Raw genomic sequence first — 26,556 nt, 5'->3', positions numbered from 1 at the left:
ATCCCAATAATCCAAGTGCCACTAAAATGGGAACAAATCAGTATCCTGTTTCCTACATTAGATGCAATGACGTATCCTATTCTTTTCCCACATGGTGAAAAAGAATAGGATATAAAAACAACAAAAACATGGTATAGAAACAACAAAAACATGATATAAAAACATTTATAAAAACAATGATAAATTGATTAAACTTATTCTAACACTGAGGCCAGTGTCAGGGACAAATCCGGGGAACGGATATTGCATTACAACTCAGAGACGACAGTGTAATCGACAATAATACTAGATTCAATGGATGATGCCAAAAAGGAAAATTTTCCCATCGAATTTCTTAAAAGTATTACTCCTTCGGGAATGCCGTGTCATAAATTAGAATTGAAAGTAGGTGCAATCATCATGCGACTGAGAAATCTTTTTTTTTTTAATATATTTTATTGATTTTTTACAGAGAGGAAAGGGAGAGGATAGATAGCTAGAAACATCGATGAGAGAGATACATCGATCAGCTGCCTCCTGCACACCCCCCACTGGGGATGTGCCCGCAACCAAGGTACATGCCCTTGACCGGAATCGAACCCGGGACCCTTCAGTCCGCAGGCCGACGCTCTATCCACTGAGCCAAACCGGTTCCGGCGCGACTGAGAAATCTTAATAGTAAATGGGGTCTTTGTAATGGTACTAGATTTATTATCAAAAGACTGCGATCTAACATAATCGAAGCTGAAGTATTATCAGGATCTGGGGAAGGAGAGGTTGTTCTGATTCCAAGAATTGATTTGTCCCCGTCTGACACTGGTCTCAGTGTTAGAAGAAGTTTAATCAATTTATCAGTCATTGTTTTTATCAATGTTTCTATATCATGTTTTTGTTGTTTTTATATCATGTCTTTGTTGTTATATCATGCTGTTATTATTAATTAATTTATATATTATTTTCATATACATTTTACTAATTTTCTTTCATCTCTGACACTTCTATTACAGAGAAAGGGTGATATTAAAATATTTCTTCTAATTAATTTCCTTTCAATGTGCATGAATCTTGCACTGGGCCACTAGTAGAGATAATAATAGAACCTATTCTATAGGATTCTTTTTTAAAAAAATATATATTTTATTAATTTTTTACAGAGAGGAAGGGAGAGAGATAGAGAGTTAGAAACATCGATCAGCTGCCTCCTGCACACCCCCTACTGGGGATGTGCCCGCAACCAAGGTACATGCCCTTGACCGGAATCGAACCTGGGACCCTTCAGTCCGCAGGCCGACGCTCTATCTACTGAGCCAAACCAGTTTCGGCCTATAGGATTCTTAGGATGAATAATTCTGTAAAGTGCTTATAACTGTAGTGGGAGAGATTCAATACTATATATGTGATTTAGAAAATAAATCTATTCATCTATTTGTTGCACAAATATATATTGTTTTTTTTAAAAATATATTTTATTGATATTTTACAGAGAGGAAGGGAGAGGGACAGAGAGTTAGAAACATCAATGAGAGAGAAACATTGATCAACTGCCTCCTGCACACCCCCTACTGGGGATGTGCCTGCAACGAAGGTACATGCCCTTGACCGGAATCGAACCTGGGACCCTTCAGTCCGCAGGCCGACACTCTATCCACTGAGCCAAACCGGTCAGGGCACAAATATATATTGTTGATGTGCCAGACACTGACTTGGGGTCATGGAATCCATAAGAGAACAAGTTAGGTGAAGTCCCTTCCTCACAGAATTTCCATTCTAGGAGGAGAAACATACAGCAGACAAATTAATGTATGCTATAATCAGGAAGTAGATTGTGTTCTGAAGAAAAATAAAGCCCGTTAAGCCCTAGCCTGTTTGGCTCAGTGGCGAGCATTGGCCCGAGGACTGAAGGGTCCTGAGTTCGATTATGGTCAAGGACCCTGGCCCTGGTCAGATGTGTGGGAGGCAACCAAGAGACACATGGGTGTTTCTCTCTCTCTGTCTCTTTCCTTCCCCCACTCTCTCTAAAATCAATGGAAAAATATCCTCAGGTGAGGATTAACATAAATAAATAAGAGAGAGAGAGAAAGAAAGAAAGAAAGAAAGAAAGAAAGAAAGAAAGAAAGAAAGAAAGAAGGAAGGAAGGAAGGAAGGAAGGAAGGAAGGAAGGAAGGAAGGAAGGAAGGAAGGAAGGGAAGAAAGAAAAAAAAGAAAGAAAGAAAGAAAGAAAGAAAGAAAGAAAGAAAGAGAAAGAAAGAAAGAAAAGGAAGGAAGGAAGGAAGGAAGGAAGGAAGGAAGGAAGGAAGGAAGGAAGGAAGGAAGGGGGAGGGAGGGCGGGCCCTGGCTGGTTTGGCTCAATCCATAGAGGGTCCGCCTGCGGACTGAAAGGTCCCAGGTTCCATTCCAGTCCCTTGAATGGAACACATGCCCAGGTTGGGAGCTCCATCCCCAGTGCCGGGCGTGCAGGAGGCAGCCAATCAATGATTAACGTTTCTCTCTCTCTCTCTTCCTCTCCTTTCCTCTCTGAAATCAATAAAAACATTAAAAAAAGAAAGAAAGAAAGAAAGCCGGTTAAAAAGGATAAATGGTGCTGAAACCGGTTTGGCTCAGTGGATAGAGCGTCGGCCTGCGGACTGAAGGGTCCCGGGTTCGATTCCGGTCAAGGGCATGTACCGTGGTTGCGGGCACATCCCCAGTGGGAGGTGTGCAGGAGGCAGCTGATCGATGTTTCTCTCTCATCGATGTTTCTGGCTCTCTATCCCTCTCCCTTCCTCTTTGTAAAATATCAATAAAATATATTAAAAAAAAAAAAAAGGATAAATGGTGGGGGGTGGGACGGTTCCGTTCAGGATGGAGAGTGTAGACTTACAAGTTTGTATGGGACCTAAAGAAGGAAGGAGCGTGAGCCTTGGGTCCAGAGGAAAGATCAGCAACTGAGAACCTCAAGCAAGAAACTCTGTGCAGATTGGATCCTAGTCACAAAATTAACCATATAGGAGCCACCACTGGAAACCAGTTTCTACCTTTTAACTTTTGGAAAGTAGCCTCGTAAAAACGAGGCCTCAAAAAATTGAGTAAAAACTCATAACTGTTCCTCTCCACGGAAATCTTTAGTAAAAGGCGAAAGATTTATGCGATCTGAAGAGAAACCAGAGTATGTCCGCTGACCTCCGCCCGGACGACTTAGAGCACGCTCACCCTCAGCACGGTTATGGTTGCTGAGTGCCCGCGGGTCCGCGCTCCGCCTGGCGTTTGAGAGACCCTGTGTTTCTAACAGGCGGTGTGCCCGGCGGCAGCGGGAGATTCCCGCGGGGGGAATCCCGCGTGGGGACTGATTTCGTGGTGCACGATGGGTATGCAAATCACAGGCCGCGACACCAGCTGCCCCAGCGGGGCGGTGCCGTCGGACCCGGGGCGGCAGCTCTTCCTCTCTTCTCTGCGGGTCGGCCCGGGAGCCGCGCCCGGTTTGCCGGGGAGGAAAGGGCGTTTCCCGCCGGTGCCGGGTGCCTAGTTCCTTATGGGGCTGGGATTAAGTAAATCCCAATCGTTGAGATTCAGTCCTAGCCTTCCATCCACGCAGGGACCTCACAGTTCTAGGGACAGAAGCGGAGACGGTCCCGCACAGACATTGGGGGCAGTGGGGCCACGTGAGAGGCACATCGCCAGCACCCCCGAAGGAGACGGCCTCGGCCTCTGATGTATCTGAAGGATAGTTCCGTCAAGGGGAGGGGGCACAGTGCTCCAGCAGAGGGAATGGCGTGTGTGAAATTCCGGGAGGTGAGCAGGGACAGTCAAGCAGCTCGGGTGCAGCAGGGTGTGTCTGAATGAGGGCGTGTCTGCAGGGCGCTGCCCTGAGCTGGGGTGACGGCAGAGGCTAAATGGAGTTGGGCCTGGAAACCGCGGATTTTATCTTGTCAGTGATGGGGAGGGGTGAGGGTGTAAAGTCAGAGTCGTGTGAGGTGCACGACCCAGGGTGCACTGCCCTGCAAGCACGGACGTGTCCCAGAGACTGGATGTGGTCAGCGCCCCGGGACGGACCACTCCTGTCATGGTGGAGCTCCCTGGCTGGAATCCCTTCAGCTGCAGCCATACCAGGACACACCCTTCATTCCATGTTTCAGGGTTTTTCCCTAAGCATGCAATCACAGCAAAATCTTTCAAAAAAGCTAACATCTATACAAACATAGCACTTATGAGATGCCAGGTCATTTCTCACATAAAGAATTTTATTTAAAATCCTGAAAGAGCCCTAACCGGTTTGGCTCAGTGGATAGAGCGTCAGCCTGCGGACTGAAGGGTCCCGGGTTCCATTCCGGTCAAGGGCATGTACCTTGGTTGCGGGCACATCCCCAGTGAGAGGTGTGCAGGAGGCAGCTGATTGATGTTTCTCTCCCATTGATGTTTCTAACTCTCTATCCTTCTCCCTTCCTCTCTGTAAAAAATCAATAAAATATATTTTTTAAAAAATCCTGAAAGAAAGCACCCTGCATGATAGGCTCTAACCATCCCATTTTTTTGAATGTTTTTTTTAAATTGACTTTTCTACAGAGAGGAAGGGAGAGGGATAGAGAGTCAGAAACACCAATGAGAGAGAAACATTGATCAGCTGCCTCCTGCACACCCCCCCACTGGGGATAGAGCTCACAACCAAGGTACATGCCCTTGACCAGAATCAAACCTGGGATCCTTCAGTTCCCGACCCAATGCTCTATCTACTGAGCCAAGTCAGTTAGGGCTAATCGCCCCATTTCACAGAGGAAAACACTGAGGCTCAGGTGTTAACTTTCACAGGTCACTCAGCTGGTAAGTGGCACAGTGGGCTGACAGCTTTCGCATGTTCCAGTCTGGTAAGCTCTTCTGCTCCACCCAAAAGCTCCTAGTGACCCAAACCTCCCCGGACCCAAATCCAGCCAACTTCCATTCCTTGGACGCCTTGGGTACACCCCCCTAGTCTAGTTTCCAAGCCAACTACTCACTTCTTGTAAGTCTTTTCTAGGTATTTTAGTGTTGATTCAGCTGCAATAGGCTTGTTTTTTCATTTTTGGTCCGAACATTATCTGGCCTTTGGGGTGGTGGGTGAGGTGTGAGAAGGCAGTGCTCTCAGGGTGGGATTGTTCCTGGTGAGTGGGTGGCTGAGACTGAGCCCTGGAATAGTTGGGGAAAGGCAATAAAAGATCTGCCCCCACCCCCACCCTATGGAGTGAGGCCCAGTACTCTAGTCCAGGGGTGTGGCCAGAGTCTTCAAGACCTCTGTGCAAGGGGACTGTTCAACCTTCACAGAACAAACATCTTCAATACAGTGCCACTGGTTCCTAGCACAATTTCTGAACAGTCCCCCACTGATCCCCTGGATGTCTGGCCTCTGGGGTGCCAGGCTGACTGCTAACCTATAGAGGCCTCTGCCTTGAGGTTGGTCTGGGCACAAAACTGAAATATCTCCCCAGACCCTGAAGGCCCCATCTCTTCCATGGGCTACTTTTCTGATCTTCCATTGCACTTCACATCTGCTGATGGCTGTGCCCTCATCCATGCCCGGCATGCTGCTGAAACAGGAAGGGGGCAAGGAGTCTGGGGGTGTGCAGGGCTGGATTATGATGGCTTTGAAAGCCACACAGCAGCATTTGACACTAAAAACATTTATATCATGTTGTATGCTAAGCACCCAACCCAGACCATCACCAAGCACATGACCGACATGTTTGTTGAACATCACCTTCACCCCTGGGTGAGTGAATACACTGCAGTCATGTGACAAACACTGAAACCTGGGGCCTTTCCCACCCAGGAATAGAGTGGCCCTAGGACCTTAGGTCCCGACATTTCTACTTGCAAACTCTCAACTCTGTCGGAAAGAAAAGCATCCAAGTCCTTTGAGATGAGTTCACATAGAATAGATTTCATTCTTTAAAAATAACCCTTTCAGCATAGCTAACATCTGTACACACTACAAAAATAAACATCTTCATATAAATAACTTATGTGGTAGGAGGTAGGCAGGGATACAGAGAGCCTACCCAGGAGTCGCCAGGCAGTGAGGGCCAGGACTGGCAAAGGGTGCTAGAGGGTCCCTCAGGCTTGGTCTGCTGGGGGCAGCAGTGTGGGGCGCTGGTTTTACTCCTGCCCAGACACAGGGACAGGCACACGGGACCCAGTGTGGAAGGCTGCCCACAGCCTAGGGTGCTGGTTTTGTACAGACATCGGGGAGGTCTGTGATGGCCGAGTCAGGGGGGCGGGGCGGGCAGGCAGACAGCAGCAGCAGAGCTCTCCAGGAGTCCGCCCTGCACTCAGTAACCACCCATTGCTTTCCAGTGACTTCACGCAGCCCAAGCAGGGCCTCCATGCTTCAGCTGCACTTTCACTCAGTGGCTGGACAGGGTCCCCTAGAAGTGAGGGTGCTGGAGCCGTTGGCAGCCGGTGCGGCGGCAGGGGACCAAGGTGGCTCATCAGAGGCTGGGTGGATGTAGGCACCAGGCAGTGGAGGGGGGTGGAGGGCCACGGTCATGGAGGTAGTCACTCTGGCGAAGCTCTGGGGCAGGGTGGGGGACAACCCCCACCTGAGCCCTCCTGCTCGTGGAGCTGGGGGATTCAGGGCCTCGGGGCTCTCCTTGTACATCTGTACCACCTGGGGAGAGACACCAGCCCCAGTGAGCCCAGGGCTGGAGCCTCCATCCCCTCAGCTCCTGCCTGGTGCATCGCCATGGCTGTTGGGAAGCTGGGGCCCTTGTTGGCCTCCAGCAGGATATGACACCTGCCAAGGGACAGCTGTCAAGGCCTGGGACAAACCGTGCACCTTGCTCTGGACCCTGAAGGCTAAGGTGGGTTCTATAAAGAAGCCAGGAGAGATGAGGGGCAGGCCATGGTGTCTGGGCAGAGGGGGAGGCTGCCACCTTCAGTTGGTAGCGCCCCATGGGGAGGATCCTTGAGAGTTGAGCCCTGACTCTTGGCCGCTGAGGGCAGTTTGTTCTGCTCTGTCCCTTCCCTTGCCTGTCCCACTCCGTCCCCTGGGCTAGGAGCAGAGGGAGGGCGTGGTCACCTCTGGTGGGGGGCCCAGGATGGACAGCAGCACAGGCAGCAGCACGAGCCCATGGAGGAGGCCCAGGAGTGTGAGCACCGTCAGCACCACGAAGAAGTACCTGGTGGGGGTGGGAGGTCAGCTTGGGCAGGCCCTGAGGTCAGCTTGGGCAGGCCCTGCCTCCCTGCCCTGAGCACCCCCTCTACCTTACGATGAAGTCAAAGTTGGAACCAGCGAGCATGAGCAGACCCAGCAACGTGGAGACGGCCCCATCGGTCACTGGGGCAAACGTGTGCTCTAGGGCCCGGGCAGCCCGCAGGTTCCGGCTGCCCTGGGTGGTCAGGAAGCCCTGGGGGAACAAGTGGTCCTGGAGCTGCTCCTCAGCCACGCAGGGCCAGGACTCCTAGGAGCCCAACTTCTGTCATCTGTCCCTGGGGTCACCCATGCCCTGACCCACAGCAGGCCAGGTGGGCCCTGACCCGCGGCAGGCCAGGTGGGCCCTGACCCACAGCAGGCCAGGTGGGCCCTGACCCACAGCAGGCCAGGTGGGCCCTGACCCACAGCAGGCCAGGTGGGCCGAGTTCCTGGGAACTCTCCAGGCAGCGTGCACGAGTCCATTTAGGTAACACTGTATAGATGTGTCTGGTGAGACACAGAACAATGTCCACAATACGTTGGCAAACTACAGCCTGTCCCCTATTTTTGTAAATAGCTTTGTTTAAACACAGCCACACCCATTCACTTCTGTAGTGTCTGTTTAATGCTACAATGGCAGAGATGCAATAGAGACTATAGGACTCGCCAAGCCTAAAATATGTACCACCTGGGCCTTTACAGAAACAGTTGGCCGCCCTGTCTGGGAGGTGGACACCACAGTGCTGTCATTTCTCAGGGCGGCATTTCTATTCTTTGCACTTCTCCGCCTGCTGCATTGTCCCCCCCACGGGGTATAGTTCTTATGATCAGAATAAGAACAGGGCTATTGTGAGTGGAAAAAGAAGGGAGCTGTTTGTGTTGGTGCCTCCAGCTGGTCGAGGCCCCTCTACGTCCCACTCCTCCTCTGTGGGAGAGCTTGAAGCTTTGCCAGGCCGGTGCCTGCCTCAGTTCTCCTGCCTCTGTCTTGGCAGGAGCCCTCCTGACCCGCATTGCCATCTGCCTCCATCCGTTTCTCTGACCCCCTTCACAGTAAGGCCACCCAAAAGCAGCACTGGGTCCCGTTTTCTCTCCTTCCACTCTGCTCAGGGCTTTGTCCCTCCTGTCGACTGAAATGGCTGCTTATTTATTTATTTGCTTACTTGTTTACCATTATCCTCTAGAATATAAGCTCCTTGAAGGTAAAGCCTGCCTGTACTGCTATCATATCCCCAATTCCTAAATGGTCCCCAGCACACAGTAGGTGTTTGATAAGTACTTGCTGCATCCTGAATCAGCTGGCCCACGCCTCCCCCAGTGCCTATGCTCACCAGAGCCACATGGACTGTGAACTCGACACCAATGCCCACAGAGGCCACAAGGATCACCACGGGGATGGCGCTCAGCTTGATGCCCAGGAAACCCATGATGCCAAAGAGCTCCACGGTCATCACTGCCAGGACCAGCACCTGGGGAGAGCAGCGTTCACCCAGGGCTCCCGGGAGGAGGGGTGATGGGACGGGCAGGAGAGGGTGGGGAGCCCTGGGTCTCTCCAGCCCCAACCCTACAAGGACTCACTATGAGGCCAGCTGTCCAGGGGTTGAGCAGCAGCAGGGCACAGACGAGAAAAGTGCACAGCAGCAGGATGCAGACAGCCAGCAGGAAGCAGCGCCGCAGGCCCAGATACTGCTCCCAGAAGAGGAAGGGGGAGCCACTGGGGTAGGCACGCACCCCGGCCTGGCCTGCCTCGGCGCATGCTGCCCGGGCCCCCTCGATAGCCTCCACGAAGTCCTCAGTCTTCTGGAGGCCACGCAGTAGGAAGGGGAACTGGGCAAACTCCAGGGGCTGGGCCGCCGGGACTGTGGAGGGGAGGGGCGGCAGGAGAGGAGGGTGGCCAGTGAGCACGGGGAGCAGTGGGCAGGGCCTTAGGGTAGGGCCTGTGTGGCCCCGGCCGAGGCTCTTCTGCCCCCCCCCCCCGCCCCCCCACCCCGGCCCGGGACTCACTGCGCAGGTTCTCCCCGGTGGTGTCGTATTTGTCGTGCAGCCACTCGGGGGGTGGGGGGTAAAAGTTGGCCTGCGAGGCCGCCAGGCCCAGGGGGTCACTGCTCACCCACACGGTCAGCCCCACGTAGAAGAGCTCGGGTGGAATCAGCCCCTCCTTGTCCACCAGCTTCCTCGTGGTCAGCTGCAGAGGCAGGGAGGGCTGAAGGCCTGGGCCTGTGAGGCCGGCTCCCCTGTGCTCCCTGAGCCTCCCAGCCCTCTCCCCACCTGGCTGAAGTCCAGAGGCCCTCGGGCATCCCCGGTCTGGATGAGCAGCTTGTAGGCCAGGGCCCCATCCTCAGAGCCATTGCGGTACGAGTGGCGGGTAATGCGCCCAGAAGCCCAGTCCTGGTCAAACGCAGCCTGGATTCCTGGGGAGAACAGGGAGGGTGCAGTCAGCCTGCGGCCCGAGGGTTCTGCCTGCAGCAGCCTCCCACAGTCTCCTCGCCTCACCCTGTAGCCAGTTGCGGTAATAGTGCAGCCAGGTGCGCGGCGCCTGAGTGGCAGGTGGGGGCAGCACGGCCTTGAGGGAACTGAAGCGCTGGTGCAGATCAAAGAGGGCGCGTTGGGAGTGGGCGTAGTCAAAGCCACCCTGTGTCACCAGGGCCACCTCGTACAGGGAGAAGTACCTGAGCTGGGTGCTCAGGAAGGCATGCTCCTTGGTGCCCCGAGGCACCACGTCGGTCAGGGCCAGCCCGTCCTGCACCAAGGTCGCTCCGTAGAGGCTCAGGCCCAGGAGAGCCCCAAAGAGGACCAGCACCACAGCCTGTGGGAAATGGCAACTCCGATGGAGGCCCAGGGACACCCTCCAGCCAGCAGACGGTGGGCTAGGCCCCTGCCCTTCTTGGGGCCCAGAGACACCTAAGTGCCTGCCCCGGTCCACCCCCATTCCTCTGGGCTTGGACTCTTACCTTGGCGGGTGACTGGAGCAGCAAGGGTGCAAACTGATGGCGGGCAAAATGGGCGAGAGTCCAGCGGGCACAGGGCAGAGACTTGTAGGCTGCCTTCTGCCTTGTCCCCTCCTCTTGGCCCAGAAGGTCCCGAGTGGACCCTCCCGGGCTGAACAGCTCAGAGCTCAGTGGGTCAGAAGGTGGAGGCACCAGGTGGGCTTGGGGAGGCAGGCTGGTGATCACATGCTGGCTGCTGGCTTCGCAGTGGGCGAAGGCATGGACGGTGGCCGTCAGGTGGGTAATGCCCACTGGGACTGTCCTGTCCGCCAGCTCCTGGGGCAGAATCTGAATCACCCGAGCAGAACAGGGGCTGAAAGGCAGAGAGACGGGTGACAGGTCTGTGCCGGGAAATGCCAGTGAGGGGACAGGATGGGGGTGCCGAGGGAGGACAGCCTGGTGGGGGTGGAGGGGGTGCAGGGGCAGTACCTCGAGAAGCAGCAGAGCACATCGAGGCGCTGGCAGTGGCGCCGGTGCAGGTCCAGGCTGAGGACCGCTGGGAAGACAAGCATCACGGCTGCAAAGTTGCATCCAACCACGATGGCCGCCTGGGGATGGACAGGGAGGGCGCAGGGGCTGGATGAAGCACGCCCGCCCCGCGCCCACCCGCGCCGGGCCCTCTTCCTGAAGCCTCACCTGCAAGGAGAAGGCCCGCAGCGCAGGGATGGGAACGAGGGCGGCCATGAAGAAGGCCACCATGTTGTTGATGGACGTGAGTGCGACGCTGGGGCCCATGCGGAGCAGACACTCGCCCATGCGCTCCTGCCAGGACAGGGGAGGGGCCTGAGTCTTCGGGGTACAGGGAAGGGGAGGCGTGGGAACATGGGACGGCAGAGGAGGGACAACGACCACACAGCAGCTAACAGTTACTGAGACCACGTGCGGGACACACACACTGGTCTAAGCACTCGACTTGAATTACCTCACCGATCCCCACATCAACCTTTAGGATACAAGCACATTTATTACGTCCACTTACAGATGAGGGAACTGAGGCAAAGAGCTTAATTACCGGCCCAAGGTCACCCAAACCAAGAGGCTCTTAACCCCCGTGCTGAACTCAGACAAGCCCAGGCTGCAGAGGGACGCGCACCTGGAGAGGGGTGCCAGGTGGGGCCTCTGTGAAGGCGTGTGCCAGCAGGAATATGTCATCCACGCCGATGCCCAGTGCCAAGAAGGGCAGCACCTAGAGGGGCACAGGGCGGGCAGCTGGAGGAACCGAGGAGCCTGAGCTGTGGGCACCCACGTCTGCCCTGCAGCCCCGCTGTACCTGGGTAGTGGCGGCATTGAAGGCGATGCCGAGCAGGGCGCAGAGCCCGAGGCCTGAGGCCACTGCCAGGGCCACCAGCAGCACCCCGGCGAGGCCCACGGCACCCTGGGACTGGGCGCAGTCCCACCGTAGCATAGTCACACAGGCATAGGCCAGCTGCGGGGAGAGAGGACTGTCTTGGACAGGGGTTCCCAGGGCAGGCACCGGGTGGAGGGGGGCAAGGTGCCAGGAGTGGGACCCACCATAAGCAGATAGCCTCCGACCACGCGGGCAGCACTGACTTCGGAGAAAGCGTGCAGGATGTCATCCAGGGTGGTGGAGGAGAAGGCGTGGATCTGCTGGGAAGCATTCTCAGGCAGGGCCTCCTGGGCCAGCTGGAGACACAGGGTGGGTCTGAGGGGCAGTAGGAGGCGCGGCCTCAGGGCACCACCCTGCCCTTCTCCATACTGACCTGCACGAAGCGCCGCTGCCAGGCCTGCAGCACGGTGCCCGCCTGCTCCTCGCTCCAGCCGATGTCGTGCGTCTGGTAGTCACCCCGGAAGTGCTCGTACAGCTGGCGGGGACTCATCAGCAGGAAGGTGCTCTGCAGGGCCTCGGCCCTGGTGAGGGGCAGGAGTCCGGGTCAGCGCTGGCCTGGATGCCAGGGGGGGCAGGCAGGGGGCTCTTGACCGAGCTGCCTGGAATCGGAGTGTGAATTCCCAGCCTGGGGTCCCCTTGCCAAGTCCCAGGAGGGCCCTACCTCAGCAACTGTCCTTGGGGGCTCCTGGCCATGCCTCCCAGCAGCAGTTCCTCCTGCCAGTGCATGAACTTGTGGGAGAAACCGTGGCAGCCCCCGCTCAGTTCCTGAGCCACACGGGGAGCCTGGAGGGGCAGAGGAGGGGTCATTACTCAGGGCCCTGGCTGTGGATAACCGTGTCCCTGGGTTGGTCCCTTCAGGAACCAGGAGCTCCGTAGGCCTGAAGGGCGGATAACTTCTCCTGAGCTTCCTGCCTGGGCTCCAGTGAACAGCTAGTGTCCTGCAGAGACGAGGCGAGGCCACAAGGCGGAGCAGGGGCCTGGGCTAGGCTGCTGGCAGGAGCTGGGTAACTTGGGTGGGTTCTGGGGAAAGGCCCCTATTCACAGGGCCACAGGACACTCAGGAAACGAGGAATGACATTCGTGCCTAGCTACTTTTTCTCAGTTTCCCTGTACAAGTCTATTTTGATAAAGCCCAGCCTTTCTGGCTTAGAGGACACAGGAGTTCTTGTGCCCTGGAGGGTTCCTTGGAGAACGGACTGAGAACGGAACACCAGGTGTCTAGCACAGTGGGGACAGGGTAACAACATGCAGGAAACGGCGGGCAGAGCGCAGGGCACAGATGCTCTCTCCCGTCCCAGGGACAGAGGAGGGAAGGCAGGAAAACAGCCTTTCCCTGGCTGGCCTGCTGGAACCCACCTGCCTGCTGTGGTGGTTGGGAGCGCTAGGCGGGCAGTGAGGGTCGTCAGGGTTCAGACAGGGCCGCCCCACGTAGGCCTGGCCCACCTGTGCCTTGGCGAGCAGCTCCCGGAAGCCCTCAAGGGAGGCAAAGGGGCCCAGCTCCTCCAGCAGCTGCTCGGGATCCAGGTTGGTCCATTGGATGTCGGGACGGCCGCTGAGGGGAGAGCCCGTGGCTGGTGAGAATCAGGGATCGATTCCCACCTTCCAAACTATGAGGGGACCTATGCTGTACCCCACGCTCCTCCGCATGGAGGGAATGCAGGCTCAGCCTCCCGGAGCCCCCAGGCTGCACCAGCACACCAGGCTGCGGCAGTGGCTGTGGATGGAGGCAAGGGGCGAGGATGGACATCAGGACAGATGGGAAAGGCTCGGAAAAGCCCGCGCAGCCCCTTCCCAAGCCATGGACCCTTAGTTCTAGTACATAACCATACGGGCCCTGCTCCTAACAGGTTTCCTTTCTGGCCCGAGCAACAGCTTAGCAGACACCCAGCTAATTCTCCCTGGCAGTCTCTTTCTGGGGATCTTTTAAAAAAATCTTGGCCCAGGTCCGACAGACCTTCGTGTTTTGTCCTGTCTAAGTAAGACAGGTCCGCCTTTCCCCTGGGGCGAGGAGACGGGGGCGTGGAGAGAGCACGGCTGCCCTGGCCGGGGAGGTCACTGGGCCCTTGGTAAGGTTTTGATCGTCTTCACTCCCACCCTCTGTTCTGCTGGAGACGTCCCCGTACCCGTCCCTGTACCCGTACCCGCCCAAGACCAGGCAGGGCCCGGGGTGGGGGTGGGGGCAGCGGTGGTGGCACTCACGGCAAGTAGGCAGAGCCCCCTTGGAGCTTGGCTCCCTCCCAGAAGCAGTCGAGGGGGGTGAGGATCACGCACGGGAACAGCTTCTCAATCATCTGCCAGGGACACCCCGGCCACATGAGTCCTGTCTCTGCGCTCCGCTCTCCATGACCTTTGTGTGGTCCCTCTACCCCCCACCTCCCGACCTGGCCTCCGGAGCCCTCCCCTCCTTCAGGAAAGGCTCCACCTCCACCTGGCACAGAGCAGCTCAGGACACTCACCCGCTCAATCATCCCATTTTCAATGAGGGGAACTCCTGACTTGTAGCAGATTTTGTTCAAATCCCAGGACCTGTAGTAGCCGGGGGCACAGGAAGGAGGTCAGCAGAGGGGGAGGCCCACTCCAGCCCTGCCCTCGCACGCCTCACCCCCAGCTGCTCAGGGACCAGCCAGACTCACTTTCCATAGAGTGATACTTGCACTTTACTGGCGGTGAGGGCTGCCTGGAGGTGGAGGCGCAGCGCCTCAGGTGTGAGGACGTTCTCCCCCTCCTGGCGCGGGGTCTGTATCAACATCTGGGAGGTGTAGGCAGCCTCCTCGCCCAGCTTCTCCTTGGTGTACTGCAGCTCCTGGCTCACCCGGCTGCCCACTGCCGGAGCGAGGGAGAGAGCGCAGGGGAAAGAGCCCGGGGGGTCAGACTCTGGGGGATGTGGGGCCCTAGCCCACGAGGCCTCCCAGGACCAGTGGGAGAAGTGCTGCTGAGAGGCCCCCCTCCTGCCTTCTCCCTGATGGCCACCCTGACGCCCCAGGCTCAGAATCGGGAGCTCCGCAGGAAAGCCAGAGCTTCAGTTGTGTGGCCTGTGGGAGTCTCGTGTGGTCTAAGAACTGAGCCTGAGCCAATTGGCTAGGTTCGGGGCAAATAACTAAAAAATGAGAGATCAGTGTGAGCTGGGCCAGGGCTGGGGTGTGGGGGCACCATGCTGAGGGAGCCCTCACTCAGTTCCTCTCTGAGCTGGTGGGGAAGATGAGAGGGACAAAGGGGGCAAGTAGGGAGGCTGCCCTGGGAGGGTGCCCTAAAGGAGCAGGGCTGGGGCTGGCTCCTCGCTCAGGTTGCCCAGGCAGTGACTACAGCCACACAGTTCTGCACGCTGTTCTGCCAAGAGGGCAGGGATGCGAGTGCCTGGGAACAACGGGCTTGCAGAGGCACAGGCGGGGGGAGGATCCGACAGTCTTGTAGGGTGATGCCGTCACACACTGCGTCCCCTCACACAGTAAGTCCCTGGACTCAGCTCCTGTCCCTGGCAGCGGTGACAGCAAAGTGGGCCAAGGGGAAGGAAGGGCTCCCGATCCCTTTCACCAGGCTCCCTGTCCAGACACAGGGGTCCCAGTGCAGGCCCGCCTCAGTCTCCGTGCCCCTCCCGCCCTGCATTGTGCTGGCCATGGAGTCAGGCTCTGTCACTGGGGCTTGGGGAGGCGAGGACGCTGTGAGGGGATATGACCTGACTGGTTTGGAGGAGGGCAAGGGACAGTGCCATACCACCCTGAGGCTTGGTGCCCTTGGTCTGGTCTTAGACTCAGTTCTGCCTCTACCTGACTGGGCCCCTTCCTGACTGGGCCCCTTCCTGTCTGGGCCCCTTCCTGTCGGTCACTGCCACCCCTGGGCCCACAAGCACTGTCTCTCTGAGATGCCAGCCCCACTGGCATCATCATGCTCCCCAATCTCTTTTGCAAACCCACATAATCTTCTTACTCATGAGAGCCCCAAACCCTTGGTTCCCCCCGCAAACAGATTTGCCTATATACTTACATCCCCCCCCCCCAATCCCATTTCTGGCCCTCCCATCATGAACTCAGTTTCACACAGCCACCCTGCCCCCTTCCACCTACTCTTTTTTTTGAGAGAGGAAGGAAGAGAAAGGGAGGAAAAAAGGGATAGGGGATAGGGGAGGGAGGGAGGGAGAGAGAGAGAGACATCAATTGGTTACTTCCCATATGAGCCCAGACCAGGGATATGTACCTTCAACCTGGGTATGTACCCTGACCAGGAATTGAACCTGCAACCTTTTGGTGTATGGGATGACGCTCTAACCACTGAGCAACCTGGCCAGGGCATCCACCTACTCTTTTCTCCCCCCTGACTCCCCACTCCTCTCCCAGGCCTGTACTATAGTGCTTATGTCACCAAGCTCAGGCCAGAGCTGCCACGAGGAAGGATGGGAGGGGAGGACAGGGATAAGCTCCCCATAGTGAGTGAGTGTGCTGAGGGGAAGGAGGAGGGCAGAAGGAAGGAACCCAGAGAGAACTAATAAGAAAGCTGGAGAAAAAACACTGACAATTTCAAATACAACATCGAAGAGAATAAAGAATCCTGAGAAAAAACGAGGAGAGAAAAGATAAATCTCGGCTGACAGTGACGATGATAGATATGGGGACAGATGACCTGGGATGTATTATACGAGCAAGAAGCAAGGGCGGGTGCAGGGGAGAGCACGCAGGCTCTGTGCAGACCTGGCTTCAAGCCTTGGCTCTGACACTTAGTCTGTGCTTGGGGCAAAGTACTTAGTCTCTGACCCTCAACTTCCTCATCTGTAAAATGGAGACAATGCCTACCTTGGTAGAATTACAATAAATGCAGGCACAGTCCTTGCAAAATTGCCCAGCACGTAGTAGGCACAGATATGAAGTTATTGCTCAATCGCTGCTGGGAGAGAAATGATGTGACAGAAAAATGAGAAAGAACTGGAGAAAAAAAATGACTGTAAGCGAGAGGGGAGGAAATAGAATGGGAGGAGACATCAAAATCGACATTTGCACCCTAGCCAGTTTCGCTCAGTGACTAAAAGGATCCTAGATTTGAATCCTATCAGGGGCGTGGTTCCTCAGTTGCGATTTGATCCCTAGACCTGGTCCACGCTCTTGTGGGAGGCAACCAATCGATGTGTCTCTCTCACATCAATGCTTCTCTGGGTCTCTCCCTCTACCTTTTACTTTCTCTAGAAATCAATAAAAAAATATCCTTGAGTGAGGATTAATAACAACAAAAATCGATATTTGTTAAAAACTTTCATGCCTAGCCCTAACCGGTTTGGCTCAGTGGATAGAGCGTCGGCCTGCGGACGGAAGGGTCCCGGGTTCGATTACAGTCAAGGGCATGTACCCTGGTTGCGGGCACATCCCCAGTAGGGGGTGTGCAAGAGGCAGCTGATTGATGTTTCTCTCTCATCGATGTTTCTGACTCTCTATCCCTCTCCCTTCCTCTCTGTAAAAAATCAATAAAATATATATATATATAAAAGAAACACTTTCATGCCTACAAAAGGGAGAATATAATTAGTCAGCTAGCATGAGCATGGAAAAAGAGCCTACCTTATAGCTAATCCTATAAATGCAAATTAAAAAGAGCAATAAATTACTATCTATCAAATTAGCAAAAATAAAATGTTGATAGCACTCATTGCTGGCTTATAAGAGTGATAGAAGCATCAATGATGAGAGAGAATCATTGCTTGGCTGCCTCCTGCATGCTCCCCACTGGGGATTGAGTTCCCAACCTAGGCATGTGCCTTGACAGGGAATCGAACTGTAAGCTCCTGGTTCATAGGTTGACGCTCAACCACTGAACCATGCTGGCTGGGCTATTTGAAAAAAAAGAGTTAGATGTGGAGGGCCTAGAACAGCCGTGGGCAAACTACGGCCCGCGGGCCGGATCCGGCCCGTTCCGCTGTTCTATCCGGCCCGCGGAGCCGAAAGAGCGGAGGGTTCTCTTGCTCTCCCCTCCGCTCCTTCACCAGCAGCAGTGTTAACATGGCAACGTCGGGAAACACGGCTGCAGCTCCTTCTGAGTGGGCGGATTTATATCCGCCCATTCAGTAGAAGGAACAACCTCTCAATCTTCCAGAGGCTCCTTGTAATGCCCGCGGACGTGTCCCCCGACATCACCCTGGGAATGCGTAGACACGTTATTGTGGTGATGTAGGGAGACACGGCCCTGGAGAGCACAGTATCAGAGCATTAGCTAAAAAGGAGACCAACAACACTGTTCCCACTGAAGTTGATGTTTTAAAGACCAAAAACCTTTCAACCCAGTCTACATTGCCATCTACATCTACGTCCCGGGCATAATTTGGAAGTTGCACTAAAGAAAATGTTTAATTTACTGTTTACACATTTTGTTCTTTTTTATTTGTTTTAGTTTTAAATTATTTTATTATATTTAAGTTTAATTTGAAAGGCTTTTGTACCTTTCCTTTGTTAGGCAATTTTATTTTGCCTTTGCCATCTTTAATATAAGGTATGTTATTGTGCTATGATTCCTCCATTTTCTGAAGTTTCAAATGATAATAATTAGTGTTTACATTCTTCTTGTTAAAATGTTTGAAATGAATAAAACTATTGAAATAATAATAAAAAAAAGACCGTACCCTTTTATGTAATGATGTTTACTTTGAATTTATATTAGTTCTCACAAACACTCCATCCATGCTTTTGTTCCGGCCCTCCGGTCCAGTTTAAGAACCCATTGTGGCCCTCGAGTCAAAAAGTTTGCCCACCCCTGGCCTAGAAAGTGTGCTAAGAAGCTTGGCCTTGATTCTGGAGCCTCCCCAGAACCTATAGAAAGTGATGGAAGGACTCTTAACGGGGACTGACTTGGCAAGATTTAGATGCACCACAGGAGGGCAGTGTGGAGGCAGATTTGAAGGTGAGGGGGACAAGATCAGTCACCTCTCTAACAGACCTCGCTTTCCTTTGCCATCCCGTGAAGGACCTAATGATTCAGGGAAGCCAGGCCCTTTCCCAGCCTCGGGGTGAAATTTGACTAGTCTAAGAAGTCAATCACAGTAATTCCATTGCCTTCCCCAGTGAAGAATTTAGGCATAGGGTCTGCACATTTTTGCCAAAGTGACCTTATGGGAAGTCAGCTGGAGGCTTCTGGTTCTGAAGCAACCATGACAAGGAGGTGACAAGTCTGAGGACGAAAGCCCAACATGCTGAAGAAGGCAGAGGAGAAAGGTACTCAGGCATTAGTGCTGAGGTTGCTGAATTAACCATTCTGGAACTTCTCTACTGCCTACTGCCAGATTTCCTGTGGCAGGGGATGATAAACCCATCTTCTCCCTTCCTTCCGCCCTCCTTTCCTTTCTCTTTCATGTGGCTAAAAGCATTCCAAACGATACAATCAGAAATGTCCTGCCAGAGAGTGAGAAAGGCTTCAACTAGCAAATGTCAAGGGCCATTTGGGTATTTATAACATCATTCACAGTCCATACGCATTTATCAACTTAAAAATTAGCCTGTGTTATTTGGTCAAACATTTAATTAACTCACCCTTAATGCCTTAGCAGGTCCAGACCAAATGATTTCTCGGGCCTTATATGGGCCTGCGGGCTGGATGTTTCCCACCCCTGAACTAGAGCAATGGCCACGAAGGTGGGAAGGAGGGTCTATAATGAGAGAAGGTAAGAAGGAAGAATTTGCTGATTTAGTAACCAATTAGGTGAGTAAGGAGAACTGAGGCTGAACTCGAAGGTTTTAGAAAGAAAATCTAAGTATTTCAGTGGATAGTGGGTCTACCAACTGCTGATGTGTGGCCATCCCTGGCCTTATAGATGGAATGGCTATATATTTATTTTCAGGGACAGCTCCAATTTAAAACCATCTCTATCACTGTTTCTGTAAGTACCAGTTGGGCTATATGTTGTGATTTTTATTTTAATGATCTATTTCTGAGACCTTTAGTTTTATTTTTAAATTCATCAGAAAGGACAAGTCACATTCCAGCTCTCACCAAGGCAAAGCTGGAGCTGGAGAAGACCCTGAACTCCGGTCTAGACTCGGAGAGCCAATGTCTCGCTTCTTTCTTTGCTTTCTGTGTTAGCAAAATGGAAAGGAATGGAATATCCCTTTTGATCCTCACCTAGATGAGCTCCTCACTGCCTAGGGCATTGCTGGGAGAAGCCTCACTCCAGAAGTAGAGAGAAAAGATCAGGTCAAGATCACTGCTTTGACCTCACCCCCAGCCCAAGCCAGTACAGGTCAAGAATGATATTCTAAGTAAAAGAAAAAGTGCGAGGAATTGGCTACCACCCTCTTACACTACTCTCCCAGCAACAGCAGCAAAAAGCTGGTGGGATCTAGCCTGTCCTGTGCTGGGGTGTAGGGGAGAGAATGAAGAAACGTTTAGGTTTAAGCAGTGTTGAGATGGGGAAGATTTGGGGAATGGAGGAGGAGGAAGAGGGGGGAGAAAGCCTCCATTGTGGCAGGAAATCCAAGAGTAATTTGGGACCACCCAGGCAGCAGTGGTGTGGGTGGGGATATGTGTATGTGCGTGTATGCACATGTGTGTCCTGGGGCTGGGGGCAGGCAGGCACAGATAAACATTGCCTTCAACCCCAGGGCTAGCCTCGAGTGTGTATGTGTGTGAGAGTCTGCAGAGGGCTGGGGTAGGGTGGGGATGGGGTGTGGGAGCCAGGCAGGCAGTCAGGCAGGCTCTAAGAAACATCTGCTCTGGATCCTAGAGCTTGCCAGCATTTGAAGTAACTCGAGAGTGTGAGACTCTAACCTAGGCCCTGCCCTTGGGTGTGGGCCAGGGCTGGGGGAGGTTTGGGGAAACTACAAATGCAAATTTTTAGGCAAGAACAGAAGGGAGTTTGACTCTGATAAAGGGCTGCCATATGAAGCCAGGCCCCAGGAAAGGAGATAGTTGGCAAAATTATTACTAAGAAATAATTTTAATAAGAAATAATTTTAATCTAATATTCCATGAGGAAGTGAGGATTTGGTCCCCAGGAAGTGCAGATTGACTAAATGGTTGCAGGGGGCCTGGGGCCTGGGACCTCTCCCTGGAGCCCAGTCAGGTGATTTACTCAGCCTCCCTAGCCCTCCAGTTCTAAATGCTGGTCTCCAGGTCAGATGAGATCTCTCCCTGCCTTCTCTTGTACAACATAATCATATTCTGCGTTGTATTATATTGTTTATTATATTCCAGTACATGTTTTACTTTCTTTGCTACTAAAAGATGGGTCGTTTTTAAAAAGTTGTCTTTGCAAATCCTGCCATGCAGTTCAAAAATACACATAAAAGGTGGGCAATGAATGCTATACACAGGCTCACACTCACAGACAACCATTCTATATACCTCTTCACAAGACTCCATCAGATGTTCATTACGGGTGTGAGCGGGAGCAGTGCTCCCAGATGCTGAGGCTCCGGTGGGCAGGTGTCCCCTCTAGACCCAGAGCCAAGTCCACTAGAACTCAGTACCGGCTCCTCACTCTGTTCTTTTTTATTTATTTTTTAGTTGATTTCAGAGAAGAAGGGAGAGGGAGAGAGAGATAGAAACATCAATGATGACAATCATTGATCGGCTGCATCCTGGGGACGGATCCAGCAACCTGGGCATGTGCCCTGATGGGAATGGAACCATGCATGACCTCCTGGTTCCCAGGTCAAGGCTCAACCAATGAGTCACCTGGGCCAGGCCTCACTCTGTTCTTGTCTTGGGCTCACCATACCCCAGCAGCTCAGTGTCTACAACTCACCTTCCACCCAGAGCTGTTCTAGGTCTGTCTCAATGATGGCCACACGGAGACCCAGTGCCAGGGCCCCAAAGGCCAGCAGTCCCAGGAAGAGCACTTTGCCACAGTGTCTCTGGATCCTGCAGCCCAGCGAGAAGAGCAGGCCCTGGAAGTAAGCACGAAGCCAGAGCGGAGCCTTCAGGCTCCCAGCTAGAATCTGGGATGGAAAGAGAAGGGTCAGTGGGCAATGCAGGACAGGGTGGACACACACACACACACACACACACACACACACCCCTTTACACACACACACACACACACACACACACACACCCCTTTACACACACACACACACACACACACACACACACACACACACACACACACCCCTTTTCCCAGGCAGGCAGTAACACAAGGCACTTAGAGCCGTCCCACCTTGCATTGACCTGAGTGACAGACCCGGGGGTCCCAATCTTCCTTTTCCGGCTTCCCCTCCACTCACCTGGGGTGCTGCGGATCCAGCTGGGGGGGTGTAGTCCGGAGGCAGCTCCCCGAGGGGTGGCTGCCGAGCCATGCTGGCGGGAGTGGGGGGGCTGGGCGCCCCCAACCCGCGTTATCTGGGAGCCCCCATAGGCTGGTTTGATCCCCCTGTACCGCGGGGCTCCGCGTTGGGATTCAGCGGGACAGCTCAGGCGCGCGGCGTGGGAGAGGGTCGGGGGCAGGCGCGCCGCGGGGGCTGTGACGCAGAGGCGTGCGAGGCCGCGCGGGCCTGGGGCGCGCGGTGGCAGAGCGAGTCCCGCGTGCCCGCAGAGGTAGCAGCCCGCGGGGCTCGCGCGGCTCGAGGTGGCGACCGCAGTGCCGGGGAAGCGTCTGTAGCCCCAGAAAAAGGGAGAGGGCAGGGGGGACGCTCTCCCATTGGCTGAGGGGCCCGCAAATTACCCAGATCCGCGCGGCCCGGATCTGCTGCTAGGCAACGGCGCCGCGGGGGGTAGAGCAGGAGACCACCCAGGCAGGGCCACCCCTCGCCTCGCCTCGCCTCGCCGCCCGGGGGCCCTCAGGGAGAAGGAGGGAGGGAGATCCCGGAGAGCGAGGCGCTGGCCAAGTGAAATCGGGAGAGGCCGATGCTGAGAAAGGCTATCTGCTGGCCGACCCAGCCAAGACACAAACCCTTCTTTCCACTCTTCTCTGTCTCCAGTCTTGCCCCATTCAGTCCACTCTGCACTGAAGCCAGACATCTCTCTAAAAAGCAAATCTGCTAACTCCCAAACACAAAGCCCACTTGGAGCACAGCGCTCAGCATGATCTATCTAAAGCCATATCTCCTCCCATAGTTTCTTTTTTTTAAAATTAAAAATATTCATTGATTTTTTTTTACAGAGAGGAAGGGAGAGGGATAAAGAGTTAGAAACATCGACCAGCTGCCTCCTGCACACCGCCTACTGGGGATGTGCCTGCAACCAAGGTACATGCCCTTGACCGGAATCGAACCTGGGACCTTTCAGTCTGCAGTCCACTGAGCCAAACCGGTTAGGGCCTCCCATAGTTTCTTCACACCCATCCAGTGTTTCTTCCAGCCCTGCAGAGCCATGTATAATTTCTTAAAAGCACTGCGTTATGCCTTGCGTTGCTGCCTTTGTACATGTTGCGGCAGACAACCTTCAAAACTGAACATGCATCAAACACCTTCCTTTGAAGCCTTCCTTGATTCCCACCTCCCTCGGACAGTTTGCTTCTCCCTTTGCACTCCTTACAGCACTCAACTTACGTTATTTGTGATAATTTATGTACTTGAAAGTCTGCCTCCCTCACAAGACGATAAGTAGGTGCTCAATAATTGTTGAGTGAGTCATTGAGAGTTGCAGAAATCAGGGTGGAAAGGCCTGGAAACAGGAAATAGTGCCTTTATTAAACTTTCATCAACTATCCTATCTGAGTGTGCTGTTCCTGCCAGGTTCCTGACTCGATTAACCATGAGTGCAGAGGAGGGTAAAATCAAGATTCTAAAGTAAAGTTTGGGAAAAAGAATCTTCAATAAAGTAATTACTCGAACACAATTACTACTATCTCTGGCCAATTTCTTGGTTGGTTCTTCTAGACTTATCATTACATCATAAATATATTTCATGTTACTTCATAGTCTTTGTATCAACCATTTGGAGACTGTCCTTAGGACAGATTCCCAGAAGTGGGGGTGTTGGGTCTTGTTACAGATTGCCAAATTGCTTTTTCAAAACTTGTGTCAATTACCATCAGCTCCAGAGCTGGGGGAAGGGAATCTTTAGGCTGAGGGGGTGAACAGCCAACAGGTTTGTGGCTTCCACTGGTCCATTCATGTAGCAAAATGCCTATGGCCAAGTAGTAACTACTCATTAAAAGCAGCCTATGTTCATAGCACTTTCTTCCTCCCTGTCATGGAGCAGTGAGTGGGTCCTGTTCTGGATAAAAATAATATACCCTGAGCAATTCTCTGGAGATGGAAACAGCCTCCAAACGAGGCTGAATGGGCCTCTACATTGTTCATGGGCTACAGCCAAAGATGGGTATGGCTGGGTGTCCTCAGGACTGCAAGTGGACAGAATTTGCTGTAAGTAGCTCCTGAGACCTCCTTCCTTCTAATCAGACTCTGCAAGACATAAGGTTCATGGAGGAATAGATTTGTAATTGCCTGGGCCTTGGGGCTCTGCTTCCACAGCAGGCCCACCATTGCTAACAACTGTGGCGAAGTCCAGCACGTTTATGGATGCTCCCAGGGTAGGGCCTACCTTGTGAGGAAACGTTTTGCCTTGTAATTCAAAGACCAGAGTGGGATAAATTGGTTTGCAGTTCCAACCATTCCCACCCAGAGCCTAGAGCTCTCTGGCTACTCCAAGCTCCGAAATGACTTTCTTCTCCCCATCGAGTGATTTCCTGAGTGCAGCAGAGCTCAGCCAGGGTGAGCTAAAGCAGACCCTAGGGAACAGGAAGGGAAGTAGAAGCGCATCTTTTCTCTCTAAAAGCAGCCCGCTTCACTGTGGAACAGCCTGGTTCAGTGTCACTTCTACTGGACCTAGGCATGTGTTCTGGGCTCAAACTAAAGAAGTTGTGCAAAGAATAACAAAAGCAATCTAATTAAGTTCATTATTACCAAGGAATAAATCTAATTACTGATTGAGACAAACATCCCTTAGGGTTTCTTATGTGTCCTTTGCTAAACTCTGGGGTTGCAGAGTACCCGCTTTTTAGATGTTCATAGCTTAAGGGGGAGCACAGAGGCCACAGGGAAACCACTGTGAGCTGGGATCCTCAGGGAGGTTTCCAGAAGTGAGGAATTGGATCGGAGAAGTGGGAGGATGACTGAATCTAAAGGAAGGAATGATTCAAGGGCTGAATCTTCAATTTACTGGCTGTGAGATATTGGGTAAATCACATAATCTTTGACATTGACATAAGGATTAAATGAGGTAATATATATGGCCAGGAAAAGTGAGGTCTCTCTCTCTCACTCACACACACACACACACACACACACACACACACACACACACACGTTGAGTGAAGTGTGGCTTCAGGGTAGGGTCCACGTGGGCGAAGCCAGGTCAGGCCTCTTTCCTTGGCACCCCCCAAGCTTCTCACTCACTATGCTGTGGGCTGGCTTCTGTTATCTGGGCCAGGCAGAGTCAATGACCTTGAGATGTGGAGGGGCCCTGACAATCCCTACTGACACCTATTACATTTAGAGGCCAAGCCTGGGAGTTTATGTCCCTTCCCAGTTGGTAGCTTTAGGTCAATTGTGCCTGTCAAGTCTCTAGTGCCAGAGGCTGCAACCAGAGATCAGAAAATGCCTTTCACCTTGAGGGTGGCGGAAGGAGAGAGGCGAAGAATCCAAGTAGAATCTGCCCATTTATCCATGGCAGAAGAGCCCATGATGCAATCCTTCTGGGTGGTGGCAGACGGCTCAGGTCAAGGACAGGTCATCCTGGCCTCCAAGAGAATGTGCTCTCCTGCCCAGCCTTTCCCTCCCTGTCAGCTCCCTCATAGCTGAGCTTTCTGGACCTTCCGTCTGGGTGGCCCTTCCCACACTCCTCTCCCCCTTCCTCAAACACATTTAACTATTTAGAATGCAGCATACAAAGGCCTGGCTTATGTACCTCCTTAGGGGTAGGGATGGCTACGAATAAAAAAAGTATACTCTCTGCAAATTCTCTGTAAATAGAAACAGCTTATAAACTAGGCTGTGCAGGCCCCTGGATTGCTCTTGGGGCTCCAGGTAGAGACCCCCCTCCCCGCCCCACTGTGGATGGGATTGCAATAGGAAGAATAATGTGGGGAAGGACTGGGAAGTTTAGCCTTGGTCTTGGGGGACAACCTTGGCAGTCAATTCCCTTACAGGCTCGGGGAGCTCTTGCCAGCAGGTGAGGGGATAGTGGAGGAGAAATAGTGGAGGAGAAATCCCTGGAGTGGTAGCCATCCATCAAATTTTGTCTGATGTGGCAGGGTCCCAGAACCCTGTTCCTCCACACCTCCCCAGAGTCCTCCCTGATGTGGCACACAAGGCCCCTTTCTTCCAGTTCCCTCTCGGAGCATCGCTGGGAGAGGCAGGGCAGATCCTATCAACTCTTCCTGCCTGGCTCCTCTGGCTTCTGTCCCACGGAGAGGTGGCTGGCCCGTGGACATTCAGTTGCACACTATATTTTAGACATACTCAAACCCTCTGTAGCTGCTGCCAAAAAGAAACAAAAACTGTCCCTGCCTTCTGGCAGACAAATAGAGCAAAGAGAAGAGAAATGAAAGCATCTTGGGCATCCAGCCAGTCCTGGAGTTACAGAGACAATAGCAGCAGTGTCCCGAGCTGGGGGCTGCTCCCACCTGGGACTCAAACTCAGCAAGGCCTTCCCCTGGGGAGTCCTTGCCTAGTCTGTTTCCTGGAGTGGGGGGCTGCTCATGTGCTCAAGGGAAGGCAGAGGAGAGGTTTTTCCTCCGACTGTCAGTGCTTCCAAGGGCTCAGGGGGGAAGATCAGGAAGAAATATGGGAAGGCTCTGGGACAGTTTAATCAATCCCTTCTCCTAACGCAGTGGTCGGCAAACTCATTAGTCAACAGAGCCAAATATCAACAGTACAACGATTGAAATTTCTTTTGAGAGCCAAATTTTTTAAACTTAAACTTCTTCTAACGCCACTTCTTCAAAATAGAGTCGCCCAGGCCGTGGTATTTTGTGGAGAAGCTCATTGGTTGAGCCTTGACCTGGGAACCAGGAGGTCATGCATGGTTCCATTCCCATCCTAACCCCATCTAACCCTCCCTCCAAACCTACCCAGTTCCATCCCTTTCTGTGGTCAAGGAGCAGTCTTCTGGCCTTTCAGACCACCCAGACCTCAAGGGTCAGAAGGTTCTGAGAGAGGTGACAAAACCTGAGAAAGGACCTTAAAAAGTTACCTAGT

General features: G+C 53.3%; 1 protein-coding gene across 2 annotated transcripts; it reads right to left on the bottom strand.

The window, feature by feature from the left end:
* Positions 1 to 5,763: 5,763 nt before the first annotated feature.
* PTCH2 (patched 2) lies at positions 5,764 to 22,557 on the bottom strand. Of its 2 annotated transcripts, none has more exons than XM_080656282.1 (22): positions 21,640 to 22,557; positions 21,162 to 21,354; positions 14,083 to 14,272; positions 13,906 to 13,975; positions 13,649 to 13,740; positions 12,806 to 13,001; positions 12,111 to 12,232; positions 11,823 to 11,970; positions 11,614 to 11,745; positions 11,372 to 11,527; positions 11,195 to 11,287; positions 10,738 to 10,863; positions 10,531 to 10,649; positions 10,066 to 10,414; positions 9,608 to 9,920; positions 9,383 to 9,525; positions 9,119 to 9,299; positions 8,693 to 8,973; positions 8,446 to 8,583; positions 7,189 to 7,331; positions 7,004 to 7,103; positions 5,764 to 6,592 (listed from the first exon to the last, which is right to left on the bottom strand). In XM_080656282.1, exons 1-22 carry the CDS (start codon positions 21,709 to 21,711, stop codon positions 6,326 to 6,328), a joined length of 3,624 nt encoding a protein of 1,207 aa, XP_080512408.1. In that variant the 5' UTR covers positions 21,712 to 22,557; the 3' UTR covers positions 5,764 to 6,325. The 2 variants fall into 2 exon arrangements, with proteins under 2 accessions (XP_080512408.1, XP_080512409.1); XM_080656283.1 differs by having other exon boundaries at positions 21,162 to 21,303.
* Between the last annotated feature and the right edge of the window lie 3,999 nt (positions 22,558 to 26,556).

The sequence above is a fragment of the Plecotus auritus genome (assembly GCF_963455305.1).
Source record: "Plecotus auritus genome assembly, chromosome: 2".
Taxonomy (NCBI): Eukaryota; Metazoa; Chordata; class Mammalia; order Chiroptera; family Vespertilionidae; genus Plecotus; species Plecotus auritus.
This window is presented reverse-complemented; position numbering and strand designations above follow the sequence as displayed.

What these genes read in the sequence shown, in the direction of transcription:
- PTCH2 (XM_080656282.1), bottom strand. Translation starts at nt 21,711, where the DNA reads ATGGCTCGGCAGCCACCCCTCGGGGAGCTGCCTCCGGACTACACCCCC. An exon ending in AAAATGGGATGATTGAGCGG is followed by an intron (nt 13,741 to 13,905) that starts GTGAGTGTCCTG and finishes TGTCCCTGGCAG; the next exon opens with ATGATTGAGAAGCTGTTCCC. An exon ending in CACCGGGGAGAACCTGCGCA is followed by an intron (nt 8,974 to 9,118) that starts GTGAGTCCCGGG and finishes TCCCCTCCACAG; the next exon opens with TCCCGGCGGCCCAGCCCCTG.